The 20,907-nt window shown below is 38.6% G+C and overlaps 1 protein-coding gene across 1 annotated transcript in view; it reads right to left on the reverse strand.

Moving 5' to 3' along the window:
- Positions 1 to 566: 566 nt before the first annotated feature.
- Positions 567 to 20,907, reverse strand: part of LOC106058866 (muscarinic acetylcholine receptor gar-2-like) — a 237,880-nt gene continuing 217,539 nt past the window's right edge. The window contains exon 5 of the mRNA XM_056003817.1: positions 567 to 14,918. Within this exon, the coding sequence (XP_055859792.1) occupies positions 12,481 to 14,865 (2,385 nt within the window). The 5' untranslated portion in view covers positions 14,866 to 14,918 and the 3' untranslated portion in view covers positions 567 to 12,480. The remainder of the gene's footprint in view (positions 14,919 to 20,907) is intronic.

The raw sequence follows: 20,907 nt of genomic DNA on the forward strand, positions 1-20,907 counted from the left end.
ACTTATAAAGGGGACTAATTCAGCTTATACCACCACTTCAGTCAAGTACGATTTCTATCCCTTGTTCGAGATACCAAACAAAATAATTAATTATCAATAATTAGTTAACTAATTGTTTTTTTTTTAAATTGATTCTTGTTCTGGGATGTAAAAGAAATAATCGTGCGAAATTTCCTCTTAATCCGAGATTGGGTGTCGAAGAAATAACGTGAACAAACTTTTGACCAGACCAACAGCTGATATAAGCTTTGTACAAATAAAAGACTGTTGCCCAAAATGAATAAAAAAAAAAAACTTAGTCAAAACAAAACATATAATGTATCACAGATATAAACACATTTGGTTTACAGTATCAGTTTTGTTTATTGGTGATTATAAAGTCCACACTGGCCTATATTCTGTACAGCCAAATGATGTTTGTTGAAGAAACGAAACAAAAACAAATTAAATAAAAGACATTTCACACGTTGGTCATAAAGTGAACGTGACCTTAAGATTAGATAATGTTGGTTAAATAATAATACTGGACTGGTTACACTTCTGTGGTCACCTTAGAACTACTGATGTTCTCTCTGACCACTTGAGAACTACTGGACTGTCCTCTGTCATACTGAGATCTATTGGTCTTTTCTCTAACCACTAAAGAACTACTGGACTTTTCTATGACCACTTGAGAACTACTGGACTGTTATCTGACATACTGAGAGCTACTGGACTTGTCTATGACTAAAAGAGAACCACATGACCATTCCACGACCGAATGAGAACTACTGGACTATTTTCTGACTAGAACAACCTGGGGTTTTGACCACTTGAGAACGTTTCTATGACCAACTGAAATTCAGCGCTCAAGCGTTTCATCGTACATTTATTTCAACATCTCGCTATGTCCTTATCTCGATGTATCTCATTAAAACAAGCTGTAGTCTCGAAAAGAATAGCGTAATATTTCAGTTGAATTACATGCACTAAAAAAAAAAGGCTATACGAACATGTGAGCTCTTATGCTGCTACTGTTACATGGCCAGATATTAATGCTACAGATATTATAGATATATAAGCCAACAACCTTTAGGGTTCTGGCGAAGCAAGGTGTCCCTGAGCCCGGGTTCAAGAAAGTATGATCCCACCCCCCAACTTACTAAGAAAATAGAAGTTTGAGCGTGACTAAAAACCAAAGCGAGTCTTCGTGTAGGTATAAATACATTCACAAATGACACCCCATCAGTGGTGTAGCTAGGATGGAATGAGGGGGAAGAATTTGAAAATCCCCTGGGGCCCCCACTTGAGGGGTCCTCCAAATGAGTGTTCGAAAGAGGTCAAGTCTCCCCCGTTCCACAAATGATGGCAAATTCCTAGCTACGCCACTGCACCCCATTGTACGTGCCATCTTGTATATTTAATTGGGTCCTTGCAGTCATTTTAGCGAAGTTTTTGTTTACAATTAAAAGTAGAATGACTTTTACAGCTAGTACGACCTCTGAATAGTAATGAACTATCTTTCAATGGCCATTGTAAGCCCCTTTTTGTCACGGGCCCAGATCTTGTAGCACTGGGGCTATATCATACGCTAAGAGGGCCATAATCGAATAAGAGCCATAATAATAAAAGGCTGGATTGCATGATACATTGCAAAACCATTAGCAATCAAAGAAAATCAAATTATCAAATTAATTTCACTTTCTGATCTCTTTCAACTTTAATTTAATTTTTTTTAGTTAATATGTTTCACTTCCCATAATTCAATTAACTGTACAATTTTCCAAATTCTATACAAAGCCTTTGTTCATATATTGCAAACATCGCCAACGTCAAGACACAGGCGTTCTCAGGGGAGATCATTTATATAATTTCAAATTAGGATGGTGGAGAATTTACCTCAAAAGAACAACGAAACAGCCACTGATGAAGTCTCTGATTACATGGAATTGGGACAGACCCCCAAAAAAGTCTCTAATTGGTATCGCTTCTAGTCTACAAACTTTAAAATGGTGTATATAAATTAAATATAATGCATGCAATGATACTATTTGTTTAATTTCCAAGATTAAAATTTATGTTATCATTCTGGGTTGTCCGTCATAGATTCCTCACATATAAAAGAATAAAAAACAAGCAAAAACTGAAGAGGATGTCTCTATGTGGAACGCTTTACCATATCTATCAGGTTCTTCAAATAACAGGTTTAATATCGTCCCCCATCCAACATATGAAATATTGTTAGATCTATCTCCACCATGATTATATTAAAGATATTTTTCTTTTTTTTTTAAACACAGACACTCTTCAGCGTGGATTCGATTACCAGATAATATACAATCAAGTTATAATATCCATACATTATGAAATCTATATCGAATCACGAAATCGAATTACATTTATTATCGGAATTCCAAGACGAAACTCGATTACTTTTCATACAGTTCCACATTGGCATCAGGGAATTCAGAGAGTACGTGTGTTGAGCATGCTAGATACAACGAAGGGAAGTGAGCTGTTTAGTAGACTCACTGGCTTCTTTGTTGAAATAAATATTTGGTTGATTTCGGAGTCGCCATTATTTCGAAATAGACTTCTTGTAGACAGAAGTGAGAGCTCTGTCTTCTGAACAAATCGACTTCAACTGAGTGGTCCGAGTCAAGCTGTTTTTTCAATTAGTAATCCTAACGGAACATAACCAGTCTCTTGAAATGAGGCAGCTTTATGAGATTCAAGGATTACATGAAGCACACGTTAGAGACTTGGTCGGAAACCGTTAGTTTCATTTGGGTTTTTAAAACTTAATAGAAAAAATATATAAATGTTACCTCACAATTGGTTGAAATAAGTCGTGAGTGGTCAGATGGTCAAGAATGACCAAAATGCGATATAAAAAGATGATCTACATTTATTTGTCTAGACTGATCTAATGATTGGTTGTACAGATTATATTATTCGAGATGCGATCACCTTCCCTTCCAGCAGCGGATATTGGATAATAGAGCATATTATGTGATTTGCAATGCGCTGTATTGGAATTTCTTACTATCGGTTGAATCGTATTGTATTGCTATGTATAGCTTTGAAGATATGTCAAATATTTTAGTTGTTATTGATCTAATCATAGTACCACACCAACGCATGTCACCAGGATTGTGCTGAAACTGAGACTTTCATATCAACAGGGAAAATGTTTAAATTGAAGTCTCTATCTCATTGCATAAATCTACATTTAACAAATCAAATTTCATCAAATCTATTATAAATCTTTGTTAATAAAATAGTTATCGTTCTTTAGAGACAGCTATTTAAAGAAAAAAAGGGACATCAGAAGGGCGAGTCAAAACCAGAAAAGTCACAAAGAGGCGTCAGAAGTGGGAGCCACAAGGGAGAGTCAAGGAGAACTGAGAAAAGGGAGCCACTAGAGGAAGCCTGATCGAAAAGCTTGGCGCTCGCAGAGCTAAAAATAAAACACCAAAACTATTTTATCAAAGGTTATTATCTACTGTCAATCAAACTTTCAGATCAATAAAAACTAATTATGGACACCCACCCCCCTCAGCAGGCCAAACAGGGGCTAACAAAATGATGGATGTATTACGGCTGGGAAATTATAAAACATATAGTGGCAACTGTGGGTAACAGGGCCGGCTTATCACACAGACACAGCAGGCAATGAGCTTATAAACTATGAACCATCGAACTTTAAAACTAAGATTGATTCTAAATGTAAAAAAAACAAAAGAAAAAATTGAAGCAATAATTGTTAAAAAAAGATACATACAGACATCCTCTAAAGATTTTATTCTTATATATGATTTAAATATTGAATTTACATATATTGTATGTAAATTGAATTTAAATATATTAAACATTAATAAAGTAAGTGTGCTTGTTTTGAGTGACCAATAAGTGTGTAACTGTGTATTGTCTTTTGTAGGTATTATTTAGATGAAATCCTTGGTAAAAGTGTTTTTAGGTATGAGTGTGTTGGAGAGAGTTGAGTGTAGGAGTGGGTCAGTTGAGAAGAGAGCGCTGAGACAGACAGTACAGCGAAATGGAAAGATAAAAGTTTGTTGCATAGTAACTCATGCATCACTTCGAATGTGTTAGACTCCTATTCCAAATGTTTTGCTTTTTTAAAACTTAAAATTGTTTTTGGTGTTAACTTTTTTTTTTGTTGCACTAATTTCTAAAATGTATTTTTGTGAGTCCAATATGATTCAAGATTGTGCTATATTCATCATCAATGACTTAATAAAATCTGTATGCAAAGATGTCAATAAATGTACAACCAAGTTATTGTTTTAGAACCCCACACAGTGCCAGATTTGAGTAGGTTGAGGCCCCGAACGTGACTCATCTGAAGTAATATTTTCAAAGTACAAAATAAAAACACTTACCTATATTAACAGATAGTACTGATTGTTCTATTTGTGAAGAAATAAATAAACTGCTAGTACATTTAATACTAGTTCCATTATTGGTTTATATTTAATTGCATGTTTTGTTAAAACAATATTATGTTCGAAATGTGAAAGCCCCCATTAAGCGTGAGACCTTGGTTGGCGGTAGCAAAGTCTTGGACTCTAGGGGCGAACTGGCCAAATGGGCATTCGGGCAAATGACCGGTGGGCCGGTACCCAAATGGGCCGGTAGGGCCACCTAAAGGGCCTCATGAATGCCACTATAGAACGTATTAAATTGTTAAAGGTCTTATAATATAATATTCTCTTGTAAAAGGGGCCCTCTGAACGTCATGTTAAAAAAACACTTTGACAGACTCTACAGTGTAAAGCTAATTTAATCTAACACATTTTCCGAAATAATGTAATAGTCTACATCCGTAGATAGTGCTACTATTTGGCTTCATCCTTTTAGGGTCCACACTTTTAGCGATTAAAAAGCAACATAGAGTCTAGCTGGTCTACTATATTTCTTATAAAGAGTTCATTGTATGCATGCGTTAAGTTATCGATACATTATCAAACTTAACAATGATTTTAAGGACAGGTAGACCTAGAAATGTCCATCATATGATATACAATTTGTGGGCCGGATTGTATAGAAATGCCAGGGCCGATTTCAACACCCAGTCCGCTTCTGCGTAACTCCGACCCTTTTATCACAGCTCCTTAAATGTAGACCCGCTGGCGAAGACAATGACAAACACTGACTCTAAACATCTATCTCGGCTTATAAACAAATAATATCATCATTAAATGCTTTTAGGAGACACCGGGTAAATGTGCTGGGTGTCTAGTGTCAATGTTTCTCTTGCAACTTAGTCCCACATTCTGAACATAAGAGAAACAAATCAAAACAAAGCTATTATCAAACACAACACTTGACGTCACAACAACAAAACAAACCAACACAAGATTAACGTCTGGCTAGATCAAAGTGCACTGAGAAGGAATGCACATATTCAATGATTTTAAACACATGCCAGTGACATCAAGCTAGGGTCAATCGGATTCTAATATTGAGGGATTGTTCAATCATTTACATCGGGGGCGCCAAGCAAGAGGTAAAGTAAGGATTTGAAGTTTTAATGAAGCACTGAAAGTATACGTCCGGTAATATTTGATTCAATGAATTGCACTGCCACCTCCTGATGTCTAAGACATAGATTAGGTCTACCTGAATTTGAATATTTTGTCGTATTCCTGAATGGTGGTGTTGTTATATCAATAATATACTACTTGTGTTGACTTGTTCTGTTTAATAAGTGACGTACGCTAGATCTTTCAAAGAGAGAGAGATAGAGAGAAAGAGAGAAAGAAAGAAAGTGTGCAAGAGAAAGAGAGAAAAAAAGACAAATAGAAAGGTCGAAGAAAATAGAAAGAGTAAAATAAATGAAGAAGCGAAAAAGAAACAAAAAAAAAAAAAGAGAAAAAAAGAGAATGAAAGAGAAAGAAAGAGAAAGAGATTGGATAATGTCTAAAGGCTATTACTACCCCTGCTTCGTTACAAGGAAGACCACGAAAGATATGGATTGAGCAATTGAAGTTACACTACAAATTAAAATGTCTTCTCTATATCAGACTTCAGAAGTCACATTAAGTCGTCTGTTACTGTATAAACCACCTCGTCACTTCCGGGTTTAAAAGTAATTAGGAAATAAAATAAAATAAATTAATCTTTTAACATTTCACCTCTGACCTCTCTCTCTCTCACACACACACACACATCTAGCACAAACTGGATGTTTCTATGGTATTAATGCAAATTGAAAGCTAAGGTCTTGGACTGTCCTGTACACGGTAGCCTACAAGCCTTGCAGCTTAAGACAAAGGACACAACCACTAATATAAAAGGATAAGCTAGTATGTGTATCATTACAATGACATTACTTTATATATATCATGATAGTTGGACGATTGAGGGGGCATGAAATCGTATGGACATGGATACTAATATACGGAGGGGGGGGACCTTAGCTGGGGTCCAGGGCCCCTAACTACCCGCGTCACTGAGGACCATAGCTGGGGTCCAGGGCCCCTAACTACCCGCGTCACTGAACTCTCCAAACTGAAAAAAAAGTAAGTTTGTACACTATATATATATGTAGAGTAAGTTATAATATATGACGTTAGCAGCTATGTACAAGGCAATCCTAGTCTACAATACTATTCAATCATTCATGCATATAAATGTATAAATATATATAAATATATCAATCATTATAGAGAAGCAGCTAATGTATAGGTACGGTATTGACTGGATTATTTATAAATGTTAGCTTTTTTTTTTGGCTATGACTTATAACATAATACAGCGAATGGTTTCTGTGCTTAGCAGAATAAAAGGATGATCTGAAAGATGTTTTGAGGATTATGATGACAAGACTACCTGGATGTTTGATGGATGTGCTTACAAGAAAATACATAAATAGATCATGATTCCTGCCTCGAAACTATTGTGATGAATGCTTTACCAGGATCGGTGCTTTTTTTAGGTAGGATTTTACAAAAATTGGGATTTTTCTCATCGTGCATGTCCTTAACGGAACAATCTCTTAGTCTTTTTGCTTTGATTTGGTGATCTATAAACTGTTGTCATGCCACATTCTCGCACTGGGCCAATAGCTTGATCTGTATTGAACACATTCAAAGGTTAGGTTTATAGCTTCTATACTGTTGTAATAAGGACTACTGCAACATTTCTAGGTGTACAGCAATATGCCCACAGTACGACACATCCGACCCGTGGCGGTGTGCTATCCGGTCCCTCGAAATGTGTCTGCCCTCTGTGCATAATGAAGCTGATTTAAAACTATATGCCCCCCCCCCTTTCAGTTCCCCTCTGGTATACACTACTGTCTTACCCAACTTTGGAGAAGAGGTTGTAACTTAATACTACAGCAAGAGAGAACAATACTGCTATCTTCTAAGATATCAAACTTTGGACAGGAAGTTTTGAATTGTTACAACTACTATCCTCAACAAATCAAACTTTGGACAAGAAGTTTTAACTTGATTTGACTACTATCTTCTAATATATCCGTCCCTTAGAAATATCTGACCTCGGTCCATAGTGAAGTGGCTAAGGCTGGGCTCCAATGGTCTCTTTTGTGACCACCATCACGAAAAATGTTTGGAGTCACTGCCCCAATTCACCTTACGCCATTAAATAGCTAAGAGGATCCTGAATGACTTGCTTCCAAGATGACGCTAAAACATTTCCTCTTTACCATTTTACGACAAAGTATTGATATCTAACAGTGGCGTAGCTAATGATTTGGGGGGCCTGGTCTCTTTTGAGGCCCCTGCATTTTGACATTCGACATCATGAGATAATGTAAAAACAAATTTCGGACACTCATTTGGGGAAACCCTCAAGTGGGGGCTCGGGGGAATTTTCAAATTTGGACCTTCCCCCCCCCCTCCCACCACCCTAGTTACGCCAATGGTATCTAACTTTTAAGCTCAAACTAACTCTTCAAATGTATCTAAAATCTCAACAAACTGACACATTTGGATACGCCTTACACTCTTCTAGAGAAAATTCTGTTTTGTTTTTAGTTTAGCTTTGTTCTGGCCAATTTGGAAATCTTCCTCAGAACTATAGAGCTACATTTGAGACTCGTTAGACTCATTTGATTAAACTTCTCGTTTAAGGCTACAACAGTTCTATATGTTTGCTACATCACAGGAGTACTAAATTGTGGCTACCTTTCAATAATACCTTTCCCACTGGCCCCTAGGTGTTTTTATTGTCGTAATTTTATCAATTTCAGTTCATCATTGTATGGCTAGCTAAGGTCACTATGTATGAAGTAATTGCAATGAGAGTCTCTTGTAAACAGAAAATACTCGAACTGATCAATGTAAATGGTGGTGACGCTTTTAGCAAGTTCACAATTTTAGCAAATCTTTATTAGAATATATTTACATAATTGCACATACTAAATACACGCACATTAGTATCATGTTCATAATGGACATATTCAACTGATAGTAGTAATGCCTAACTACACAAACTGTTGTACAAAAAAGGTGTGTACATTTGTACATTATATACGTAAGTATATTCATAGCACATACATATATGCATATTTCTATGGTAACAGCTGAATCAATGGCGTTAGTTGAGGAGTTATACACATGATATCAAAGGAGCTTGTCATAGTTAATACAGGACGACGTGATACTGATATCTTTTAACTTTGTAATATGAAACTAATGAACGAATGGTTATCGGTGAGTGCTTGTGAGTTTCAGCTTTCTAGAAACATGAGGACAACACACAAGAAAGGTTCAACACGCGCGGATTCACACATCAACGTTTGCACTTCGTAAACAAAAAGTAGTGCGTCTTCTTGAGATCGTGCCGCGGAAAGGCGCGCTCTCATTGGTCTGTACATTCTTTTCAGGTTCCTTCAAACTGGGAATTAACCGAGTCTTTAAGTCCAACTAAAGTGAATTGATTAACTTAATCTCTAACCTTAAACCTTAATGATGATTAAAAAACGTCCCAAAAAGTGATTCATAACAATTTGTGTCTAGCGGTCAACATAGCGCTGTTAAGGTTACATCAGTTTGGTCTAAATGATACTGTTTAGTAAATGTCCTTGACCTAGACGCATTAGCGACATTCCAGTAATTTTAAACCTGCTTGTAGATCTACGAGAGTGGATTCAACGTTTTCGACACTAACACGCTGACCACAGGAAGTCGCCGCAGTGAAAGCAAAATGACGGTTCAGTTTCTACTCTTTATATCTAGATCTAAGACGAGAATCACTCTATGAAATCTCGAACACTCTTCCTGATTGCGAGATTATCGCTGAAATGTTGGTTCCCCGTGTTTCCAGTCATAGTAATATGTAAAGTTTCTCCTTCATCTAAGTAAATTAAAAAATACCGTTTGTACGCGACCTATCAAAGGTCAGATATGTCAAGGGCGAGGTCAAATTTGACTTCATCTCACCTTTCGCTAGCATCTTTTGGACATACGAGGGCATGGTGACCTAGAGGTAAAACGCTAGTATAGACCGGGATTTTTAATTTCGGGATCAGTAAGGCGCCTCTGAGTCCACCCTACTTTAATGGGTACCCTGAAATAAGTTGGTGAAAAGTAAAGGTGGTAGGTCGTTTTGCTGTCCACGTGACAGCCTCATTACCCATGGGCCATAGATACAATGACCTTTACATCATCTACCTGATAGAGCGTGACGTCTGAAAGGGGAACTTAACTTACTTTGGCACATTCCAGAACATTAGAACAAAGTGGACAACTATCATTGCTATTCTACACAAGCCTAGATCACTCTACAGTTAATGTTCTTATTCGTCCATCTTGGTGCACACGGTGTGAAATATTTACAACTGTAATGTTTTAGTCTATAACCAAAATGTGTACATATCATTATCTCCCTTTACCATTGTTTTGATCGTTTTGTTTTAAAATGAGTCACCTACCTATCAAAGAAAGCCTTGTAAGGGTGTCAGAGTTATTGTTAGAGCTTCATTGTAAAGTCAAAATCTTCTTTAGTCGATTCTGTACCTAGACTGAGAAGCCATAGAATACTCAACAGATGGCGGGGTCGACTAACTCATTAGTTAAATTTGATATTCTTACCCACTAATTTAGGTTGTCTAAATGGTGAGACCAAACAATGACTGTATAAAACAACTTTGTTAAAATAAAGATCTCAGGTCGATAGATTATATAATGAAGAGTTTAGTAAATTTATTTGAACTATCTGCGAGACGTGTACAAACCAAGCGTAAGTTTACAACCTAGTGTAAATAACGCATTGTATTGTGAGGGACGCAGTTCATTCAACAATTTCTGATAGCTTGTCCAGTTTACACTATTGCTTCTCTCCCCTTCTCTCTCTCTCTCTCTCATACACACATACACACAAGACTCACTAAGTCACTCATTTGCTCTCTCTCTCTCTCTCTCTAGTCTAAGATAAATTAACATGTTGATTTGGCAAGTTCAAAGCTATCAAGGCGCATTCCAACTGGCCGTATTGTTTTTTTTCTGCAATATCAACAAAGACCAGAAGTCTCTAGCCTCACAGTCTATCAAGCTGACAACACGGTCATGTGACCAGAACTAGGGACGAGTTCAATCCTGCTTGGAATCATTATTATAATGAAAATGGCCGTTCGTAGTCTAATTATTTGATTATTTTTGGCATTAAGTCATGTGCTTTAATAGGTTGGTTTTAGAAGATACACTGTCTTACAGATGTTACAAGTTTTTGCATTCATCTTGAGTCCCAATGTAACATGAATTCAAAGTATAAGTATCTACCGTTTCAGTTTCATTAGAGTTTATCACAACAGCACGTCAGAGTGTATTAGTGATGTCACAGTGTATTTGTGACGTCAAAGTGTATCTGTGGCGTAGATTCAGAAAAATGTAGATAAAATCTGTAACTAGATTAATATTTTTATTTAATAGCAAGATTTCTTTTTCGAATGAATCGGGTTATATTTATAATTTGATCTAATTTAAACGAAGAGAAATGGTCCCGATCGTTTAATAAATGTGTTCACTGAACCAAGCATTTGAAATTGTCAATAAAAGATTCTGACACATACGGCTTGTGTGAACGCGGCTTGAGGAGAAAACATTAAAAACGCAAACGGCGTTGAGTTGTGGAGGGAAGTGGTTTGATACAAAACAACAACTGCTAAGATACATGAAAGGTTAAGGGTCAATTCATTTGAAATAATAGGATAACCAACAAAAAGAAACTTTCAGTGAGACATCACAGGCGAGCTTGTATCAGCACAATGGTCAAAGTCTCAGAACAAGGCTTTGATTCATTGTATCAAATCAATAGCAAGAACCCCCCACTTACATTCATGGGCCCCTCAATCCGTTGCATCGCAACCATTAGGACATCCTCTATCTCACTCACCCTAAGCTGGGAGGGGAATGTAGTACTGGGGGGCCCCTTAACTGTAGTGCATATTAATAACGCGTCAGTGGGTTAGGGCTCTTTATACTTAAGCGTTGCGCGGATGCAATGAGATTCTGAGCCCGCATGTTTGAGAAGCTTCGTTCCATTGCAGTTAGATGAATGAGCGAAATGGCTAATAACAACTATACACACATTTAGCAAGGTCAAACAACAAAACAAAAACAAAAAAAACCCACCAACAACAACAACCAACGGATCTATAGAAATAAGAGCGGTTCCCATCCTGTTGTCTACGTGTCCCGTAGTTTTGAGAGAAGAAAGTAACAATGACATTTTTTTAGCATTTAGAAATCTTTTAAGATTGTATACGCTATACAATTAAAAGAATCTAAATTTATATATGTAAAATGTCCGAGTTTCTGATTAGCCTTTAGAAATATAGATAACTATATCCTGGCCCAAAAATTCTAGTGAGGTACAAACTCGGGCCATCGTAATATACATCAACAAGCTTTAACAAGACTATATGTGCTACTAATGTCAAATAGGTTTAGTGTTGTGTGATCCAGAGTATAAGTTACTCATTAAATTGGCTTATAGCTATTGGTTGAATGTATCCAAATGTGGTGGGGATTTGTTTACATGCCTACAGAGTGTATCACAGTTATCAGAGTTGTTCCTCGTATGATCACAACACTACTAACTCAGGGAGTATTCAGTAATAAAAATTAAATTTCAATAGCAAAAAGTGCTTAGTACAACACAAATTGATGACGCAATAGTTGTAAGGATTTGACATGATGGTAGAGAAGAATTTAGACGTTTAATAAAGACGGCATCTTTATAGGGAATATACTGAATTGATTGTGTAGTAGCCGTCTTATTTCACTGAATTCTAATAGAAACAGTCTGTGTGTGTGTGAATGCTCGCAAGTTTCACGTATATAATATCCCCACAGCTCAGATACCGAGAGTGATCATTTGGACTTATAAGGTAGGGAACCGCTGATCTATGGTGGTCTAATAGATATGTCGTCATTCAAACGGTCAGCATAGTTCAGATAATTGTTTCTAAATATAGAGTAAGTTACACGTGCTATGAACTAGCCATTCTCATGTCCTGTGCCAGTTGAATCTCATGATACGAAGGAATGTCCTCTTAAACTGAACGTTAGCGAACGCGTAACAGAAAGGGTTAATAGGACTGTTTAGGTAGCAAAGCCAGTAACTGAAGGAATAGAAGACAGGGTTTACCCAGTTACTGTCGATGGCCTGTATCAAGATGGCTACATGATAGGGCGTCCAACACAGTAAGAAAGCGCCTAGAATGAATGAGATAGTCCGCAAGGCCTTGCGCGCCCTGTTCTCTGATTTTGACTTCCTTTCCCGCCGGTTTCGTCTTCTGCTGTTTCTAGACCTGACGGATTTGACGAAGGTGTGAAGTCTGGTGTCTTTGTTTTGGCGGCGGCGGACGGCGGAGAGACAGTTGGTGTCGGAGCGCCCGCTGTCCTCGTTGGTGTCGGACAGTTGCTGTTTGGAGCAGTTGTTACCTTGGCCGTCCGAGTGCGCCCCGTGGGGCGCCTCGCTGGATTTGTTCCCGCTGCTGTCGTCGGTGCCAGTGTCGGCCCCGGTGGTTGTGGAGGTGAGCGTGTTGGCAGTGTCGGCCCGGGGCCTCTGCCCTTTGTGATTGTTTTTGCTGTTGGAGTACACAGGAGTTACGTTGCTGGCGTTCATGTTGCTTGTCGTGGTGGGGAAATCGGTGCTGATCAGGCAGTCGCTAGCGTCGTCATCCAGATCAAATACATCCGTGGCAAGAGGAGGCAGAGAGGTCCTCCTTTTCCATATGGGAGAGGAGGCGTGAAGGTCGTTGACGTCCGAGTCGTCCAGCTCGGATTCTCCCGTGATGACCGGAAGCAAGGCGGCACTCTCGGAACTAAGTGTGGCCATAAAGCTTTTCTCGTCTATAAACCGACAGCCTTTTAAAATCTCGTTCTGTAGCAGGGGCGTGGTTTGTTTCTCAAGGCGATCAGAGGCGGAGGAAGAGTAAACGCTGTCAAATTCCAACAGCTGACTTCCCTCGACGTCGGATCCGGTGTCGCTCACGTTCTTCACGTCGAGCGTCGAATACGGAGGAGGGGGTTGCAAAAGATTTTGAGTTCCAGGAGCATCCGAGGTTTGCCCAAAGAATAAATCCCCGTGCAGTGAGCGAACCAGACCCCCAGTGTTGGCGTACAATACGCTGTTTACTATTCCACCGGTAGGGTGAGGTTTCCCGGAATAAACGGCGGGGCTCTGGGGCGACTTCGCCGTGCCCACCGCTCCCCCGCTACTGCTGTTGTCGTCATCAGAGGCGAAAGCGGGGCTGCTAGACCTGTCCTCATCTTTGTCCTCTGGTTTAGCAGTGCTGAAGCTGGTGGTGTTCACTGCTTGGGTACCGGGCGGCACGGGCAGCCCCGCTTTGACTGACTTTCTAGAGTTACTGTGTTCCAGCACTTTTTTCTTGCTCTTCTTGTTGGCTTTGAGCTGGGGCGCCTGGCTGTCGCCCGCCCCGCTGCTGTTGTTGTTGCTGGCGCCATCGTGCTCGTGAGTAAAGCTTCGCACGGCGGCGTTTGGGTTGTCGCCTGCCAACTCCATGGTGGACTGCATCTTCTTATGCTTCTCGTCCGACTTTCTCTGCAGGTCTAAAGCCACTTTGTATATGCCTGCGTAGAGACCGATCATGATAAATAGAGTTATCCAATAGTAACCGATTGTCAGGAGAAAGGTAAACAGGGGGTCACTCATAAACTGGACCTCGCAGTTTCCCTCTTTCTTTTCCGGTATCCCTACGAAGAACTGCCAGCCGATGATCGTGGTAAAGAACACGCACGCGGGAAGGATCCACGTGACCGAGATCATGACCATGACCTTTCTTTCCGTCCTCCAGTTGCGATATTTCGCCGGGATTTTCACACTGAGGAACCTGTCCATTGTAATAAGAAAGACGGTGTACTGAGAGGTAAGGCACACCGTCCAGTCAAGCGACAGCCAGAGGTCACACAGCCAAGGCCCTAGGGGCCACCTCCCGATGAGCAAGTATTGCGTGTACAGCGGCATTGAGAACGTCCCAATGAGAAGGTCCGACACAGCCAAGGAGGCTAAGTAGTAGTTGGTTGGCTGCCGGATGGTGCGCTCTAACCCGAAGGCCAGCAACACCGTGATGTTACCCAGGACAGTCACCAGGCTAACGATACCCACCAGCAATCCCAGAATGACCGTCACCCCGATGGAGTAGACCTGCCCGGGATCGTCTGCTTTGCTGGACGTCCCGTTGTTGGAGCCGTTGCCTGAGCACGTGCCGTTGCACATGTCGGTGATGTAGGAGGAGCTCATGTTGTCCATGAAGCCGGAAGAGAAGAGCGTGGTGTTATCGATGGCCATCATCTGGGTCAATTCTGCAACGATGGCGCTAAAATTGGTAGTGCTTTTTTCCCACGACTGCGGCGTGGCCACAGACATTCTGACAAGGTCAACTTCAAGGTCGACCTAACACGTTTTGGCTGTCTTGAGTTCTGGAAAAAAAAAAAGAAGAATATCAAGGCATTATTTAATGCAAATATGTAAATAACCATTAGTTAAAAAAGGAAGTAAACTATAAAAATCTCATCACATCAAAGCGTGATGAAATATCAGAATGCTAGAAATTAGAAAAATGATATTTTTGAAGAAAATGTTTTGAAGAGACGCTGCGGTTTTTGTAAGCGTTGTCTGTTGTGCTCGGATCAAAGACCTAGCCTTGCTAATACTTCTAAAACTAGCAATATTTACCTGATATATTCAAAACCTAACGTAGTTAGTCTTACAGTAAAAGCAACACTTCTTTTGAGTACAAAAAAAATGAAACGAAAACATTCGATACAAACCATTTATAAAAATTTGAATGTAACATTTCTCTCTGAAAAAAAAAATTCAGTAATTGATTTGAAGCCAATTATATTCAATACTTTGGTTATTCTGAAAATCGTGTGTGAACTGGGGAGATGAATCACGATACCACCGCAATGAGGGAGGTAACTGTTTTGTTAACACGTTGTTCTATCGTCATTTAGTATTGTTCCCAATGTGGGCAACTCTACGTAACTCTAAGTCACAATCAAATGTCCACTTTTATTATGTTGCAACATGACAAAGTTATGAAGGTAATACAAAATACATCCAGCCTCCATGTACAAAAAAAAAAATGTAAAGCACTCCTTTGAGACGTTGCAATCTCTAAGGCAGGGGGTGTAAAGGTCATCTGTTTATATTTAGCTGAAATTTAACGAGGGTGTCATGTGGCCAACCGCCTTTACTTTCCCAAACTAATGTCGAGCTCCCATCAGAGTTGAGTTGACGAGATTTTGAAAGGTTGTCGGTTTATAGCGTCCTAAAAATCTCGAAAATCAAAAGCCAGTCTTTATCGAGATTTGAACCCGTGACCCCACGGTTCGGAAGCAAAACCATTTACAATTAGCAACCACGCCACCTCCCTTAATTAAAAAAGAAGGGGGGGCATAGGGAGATACCTTTAAGGTCAAACTAAGAAACACTAATAATAAATGCGATTATTAGTGAGTTAGCTATCAAGCAACCATTACGAGGACGTAGGTAGGAAGAAAGACATTGGAAAGTTGCTCAACTCCGTAACACTCCAATCAACAGATTTGGAAAAAGAGACCAAATAGCAAAGATAATGAGAAGATTGCGTCAGACTGAGAATTATAAAAGATTCTAACAACACAATCCATCAGTCGGCGTGCAACGTATCAATTAATGTCACCTAGCATTCGCTCAAGTTTCAATTAAACAAAAAAAAAAAAGCCTTTTCTTGTCAAGAGAAATTTAAACATGATAAATTAACACTATTTTGTGATAATTAAAAAAAAAAGTCTAATTAAGAGTGAAGTTCTACAGATGACCAAATACTGAGTATCGACCGAATACCGGGTATCGACCGAATACCGGGTATCGACCAAAAATAATCGCCATGTTTACTACTCGCCCACCCTCCCCTCCTCCCTCTTAAGTCTCTTGTCTGTAACCCCAGACTTCTGACGCCAAGGATGGCAAGTCCAGCTAATTTACCTTTGAGTCCAGCCTCTATCAGGCTTATCACTGGACACCGTCCAGCCAATCTTATTTACCCCTTGTCTTGGCCGACACTGCTACCCCCCCCCACACACACACACTCAGGAGCCAAATAGCAACATCGCAGCGACATATCCCCTCCCCCCCCCCCCCCCCAGCCGTCTTTTCCCCCTTTGCCAGTTTTCGTCTACCCCTCCCTATCCTTGTCACCCTTCCCTCTCTCTTCTCTCTATCTCTCTCTCTCTCTCTCTCTCTCTCTCTCTCTCTCTCTCTCTCTCACCTCTCGCCCCTCACTCCATTTCACTCCATAAGATGAGGCCGAGTTGTTGTAAGAAAGATTCGATTGCAGCCGGAGTCGATCTTCTGAAATCGAATATCTTCTTTGGCGTTCGCGAATACCAGAATTATTGCCAGATTTTTTGTTATTCTATCGCATTTCAAACTTGTATATTATTTGGAAATCTTCAATATCAGAGGAGAAACAAGAAATGAAAAAAAGCTTATACGAAATGTAATTATATCAATTAGTTTGGAACAGTTATGTAATTCAATTTGTAATAGAGCTAGGCCAACAACAATAAATCTGTGCGATTAGAAATATTTTTACCAAGTGTTTCATGCCTTTTAGCTTTCTCAATACTCTATGATCCTATAAAATGGGAACGGGGGGCAAAGAAAAGGGATATCGGGGTGGATCTACCGTACCGGTAATTAGTTTTTAATACCATTAAAAAAAAAAAAACTAAAAAAAAAAAAAAACAACGAAAGCCCTTAATTTAATTCGAACTCGTGGTTAGCGCCTCCTCGGGCTGACCTACTGACCCACTCTGCTAGTGAGGTACATATGATCAGAGAAGATTGTAAAGTTATATATTGTTTATTACAATTTAGAGCGGCCACCTATAAAGGGGACTAAGTCAGCGTATACCACCGCTCCAGTGAAGTACAATTTCTTTCCCTTGTTCGAGATACCAAACAAACTAGTTAATTACCAACAGTAACTAATTTTTTTTTTCATTCTTGTGTTGTCAGGTAAAAGAAATTATTGTGCGAAATATCAGCTTGATCCGAGATTGGGTGTGGGATAAATAATGTGTACAAATTTTTTACCAGACTGACAGGCAGACAGACAGACAGACAGACGGACGGACAGTCAGAGTGAGTTGATATAAGCTTTGTAAAAAAAAAAGCAAGACCTAATCCGAATGACTTTTGTCTGTGAAGTGGAAGTATTTAAATGTTTACAACTTGTGAAATAGTGTTGAATGAATGAGGCAATATGTACAAGTCCCGAAAGCTTCGATCCTAACATCCACGGAGGCCTTCACAATGGTGCTGGTGGTAGTGTATGTATAGGGTGAGATGTAGATTTCTAAGCATAACTTGCTTGCTCCAGCTCTGACCACATTCATCTAAGCCTAAGTTATAGACATTCTTAGATGTAGAAATCTAATTGGGATCAAAAGGAAAGAGACTATGTATGGCCTACATCCAATGTATTGGTACACCCATTCAAAAGAGAAATTTAGTTTAAAAAACAAAACAAAACAAAATAATGATCTGCTCGAAATACTAAAGAGAAAAAAACAACAACCGAATACTATTTATAGAGAATGTATGTCGCTATATAATATTCAAGATTCAGTTTTTTAGAGTATCAGATGTTAATTGTACCGTACTCCTATTTCCAATTGAATTAAACAAGAACAAGATGTTTGTGTATCTCTATTCATCCACGACCTTATCAGTTTCAGATTAAAACATATGTACTTACAAATCTACAAATTGTTTTCTCATTTTTTTTTTCAAATGTTTAGTTAACTCTGAAACTCGATTCTAAAACATTGACTAGCCAATAACCCAATGCGAACCTCAGAATTCTAAAACATTGAATCCCAATAACCCAATGCGAACCTCAAAATTCTAAAACATTGAATCCCAATAACCCAATGCGAACCTCAAAATTCTAAAACATTGACTTCGCAATAACTGACTTTCAAAGATCATGCACTTTCTCTGCAGTACTTTCTAAAAACTGCATTATTAGCAGTACTTTCTAAAACCTCGCATCATCAACAGTACTTTCTAAAAACCTGCATCATCAGCAGTACTTTCTAAAAACCTCATTATCAGCAGTACTTTCTTAAAACCTCATCATCAGCAGTACTTTCTAAAAACCTCATCATCAGCAGTACTTTCTAAAAACCTCATCATCAGCAGTACTTTCTAAAAACCTTATCATCAGCAGTACTTTCTAAAAACCTGCATCATCAGCAGTACTTTCTAAAAACTGCATTATTAGCAGTACTTTCTAAAAACCTCATCATCAGCAGTACTTTCTAAAACCTCGCATCATCAACAGTACTTTCTAAAAACCTCATCATCAGCAGTACTTTCTAAAAACCTCATCATCAGCAGTACTTTCTAAAAACCTGCATCATCAACAGTACTTTCTAAAAACTGCATTATTAGCAGTACTTTCTAAAAACGTCATCATCAGCAGTACTTTCTAAAACCTCGCATCATCAACAGTACTTTCTAAAAACCTGCATCATCAGCAGTACTTTCTAAAAACCTCATCATCAGCAGTACTTTCTAAAAACCTGCATCATCAGCAGTACTTTCTAAAAACCTGCATCATCAGCAGTACTTTCTAAAAAACCTCATCATCAGCAGTACTTTCTAAAACCCTCATCATCAGCAGTGCTTTCTAAAAACCTGCATCATCAGCAGTACTTTCTAAAAACCTGCATCATCAGCAGTACTTTCTAAAAACCTCATCATCAGCAGTACTTTCTAAAAACCTGCATCATCAGCGGTACTTTCTAAAAACCTCATCATCAGCAGTACTTTCTAAAAACCTCATCATCAGCAGTACTTTCTAAAAACCTCATCATCAGCAGTACTTTCTAAAATCTGGCATCATTAAAAACTCGCACCGCCAGCAGTACTTCCTGAAAACTCGAAATTCTCTGAAGTTCATTCTACACCTCTTATATCTCTCTATCTTGTGTTCACAGGATCAACTCTAGTTTCTCATTTCTCTGAAAGGTAATTAATACTTCTCTTGTAACGTTTCTCTTGCTGCAGATAAGTGATGGTTTTCACTTCTGCAATCTTACACATTTATTCCCCCCCCCCCTGACATTTGTTTCCCTCTCTTAACATTACTTTTTCCTTAACCCCCCCCCCCCCCCATTCGTTTTCCCTTTCTTTTAATTCCCGAATAGCTCTAGCCCTCTAACAAATAGATGTATACATAAAATGACCTTTAACCTCCCTGTAAGAGAAACGAAAAGCCTTAATAAAAAAAATGGTCAGAGATTTTAGCTGATGAAAGAGGACATTTGATTGGTCGGCTGATCGATGACCAGGCAGAAATCTAGCGTGAGACGTAATGTAGGAATTTTTAAAAAAAGCCAAATATGTACTTCCTGTGATTACAAAAAAAATGGAACGGAAAACGACAAGACCTAATCACATAAAGCCGATATCTGACTTGTGAAAGTGCTTCAGCAGACTCCGAGGTGCTATGGTGCATTAGCACATTCGTACCAAAATTGGAGTAAACATATTTGAAAGAACATAAAGAATTCTACAAAGTTACTAAGCTGCAATACTTTGTATTTTAATTTTATTTTAAATATGCAATAAATATTCAAATCACCCAGAGCCGGATTTAAGTTTGTGGCAGGTTTGTTTTTTTGAGGCCCCTACACTTGTTGGAAACCTTACTAAAGATCCACTTATGAATGAAAATACTTATATCCTACAGCACGCGACCTTTTAGTAGAAAGAAATGGAGTCCTTGACAAATATCATCTCACTTTCCTTTCAAAAAATACTTAATATGGATATTTTAGTTTTAAAAGTGTATATTTTTGAGTTTGTATAGGGTAAGGCCCTTGGTAGACTCACTGTCGTAAATCTGGAGCTGTATTTAATTATTCCGAGAATGCTACAAGTATACACTTCTTAATCAAGACATAAAACAAGGTTACAAAGACAGTTTGGGTGGAAACACAAACTCAAAAATCGGCCCACGAAGTGGTTCACCTAGAGTCTTCACCAGGATTCAAACACTGGACTTACGGTTCCAAGTGCTTTATCCCTCAGCCTCTGCATCTACATATATTCATTTAGCGTACACTTATATTTTTTTTAAATAATAATTATTAACCTTATCCATACATTCAAGATTAATAACATGTTACATGCAATAAAGAGAAACTAAAAAAGATTTATTCTTCTAACAAAATTAGATAAATTGGCAACACTAAAAAACAAATAATTCTTGACCTACTTTAAGCTACAGTTGAGTACTAATGACAAGAAGACTTTCCCCTCGCAAATAAAAATTAATATCTCCATTGTCATTTGTCACACAAACTAGAAATAGATCTAGCTAGATCTAGACCGACATTTAGATCTAAA

This window comes from Biomphalaria glabrata, chromosome 11 (genome assembly GCF_947242115.1).
Source record: "Biomphalaria glabrata chromosome 11, xgBioGlab47.1, whole genome shotgun sequence".
NCBI lineage: Eukaryota > Metazoa > Mollusca > Gastropoda > Planorbidae > Biomphalaria > Biomphalaria glabrata.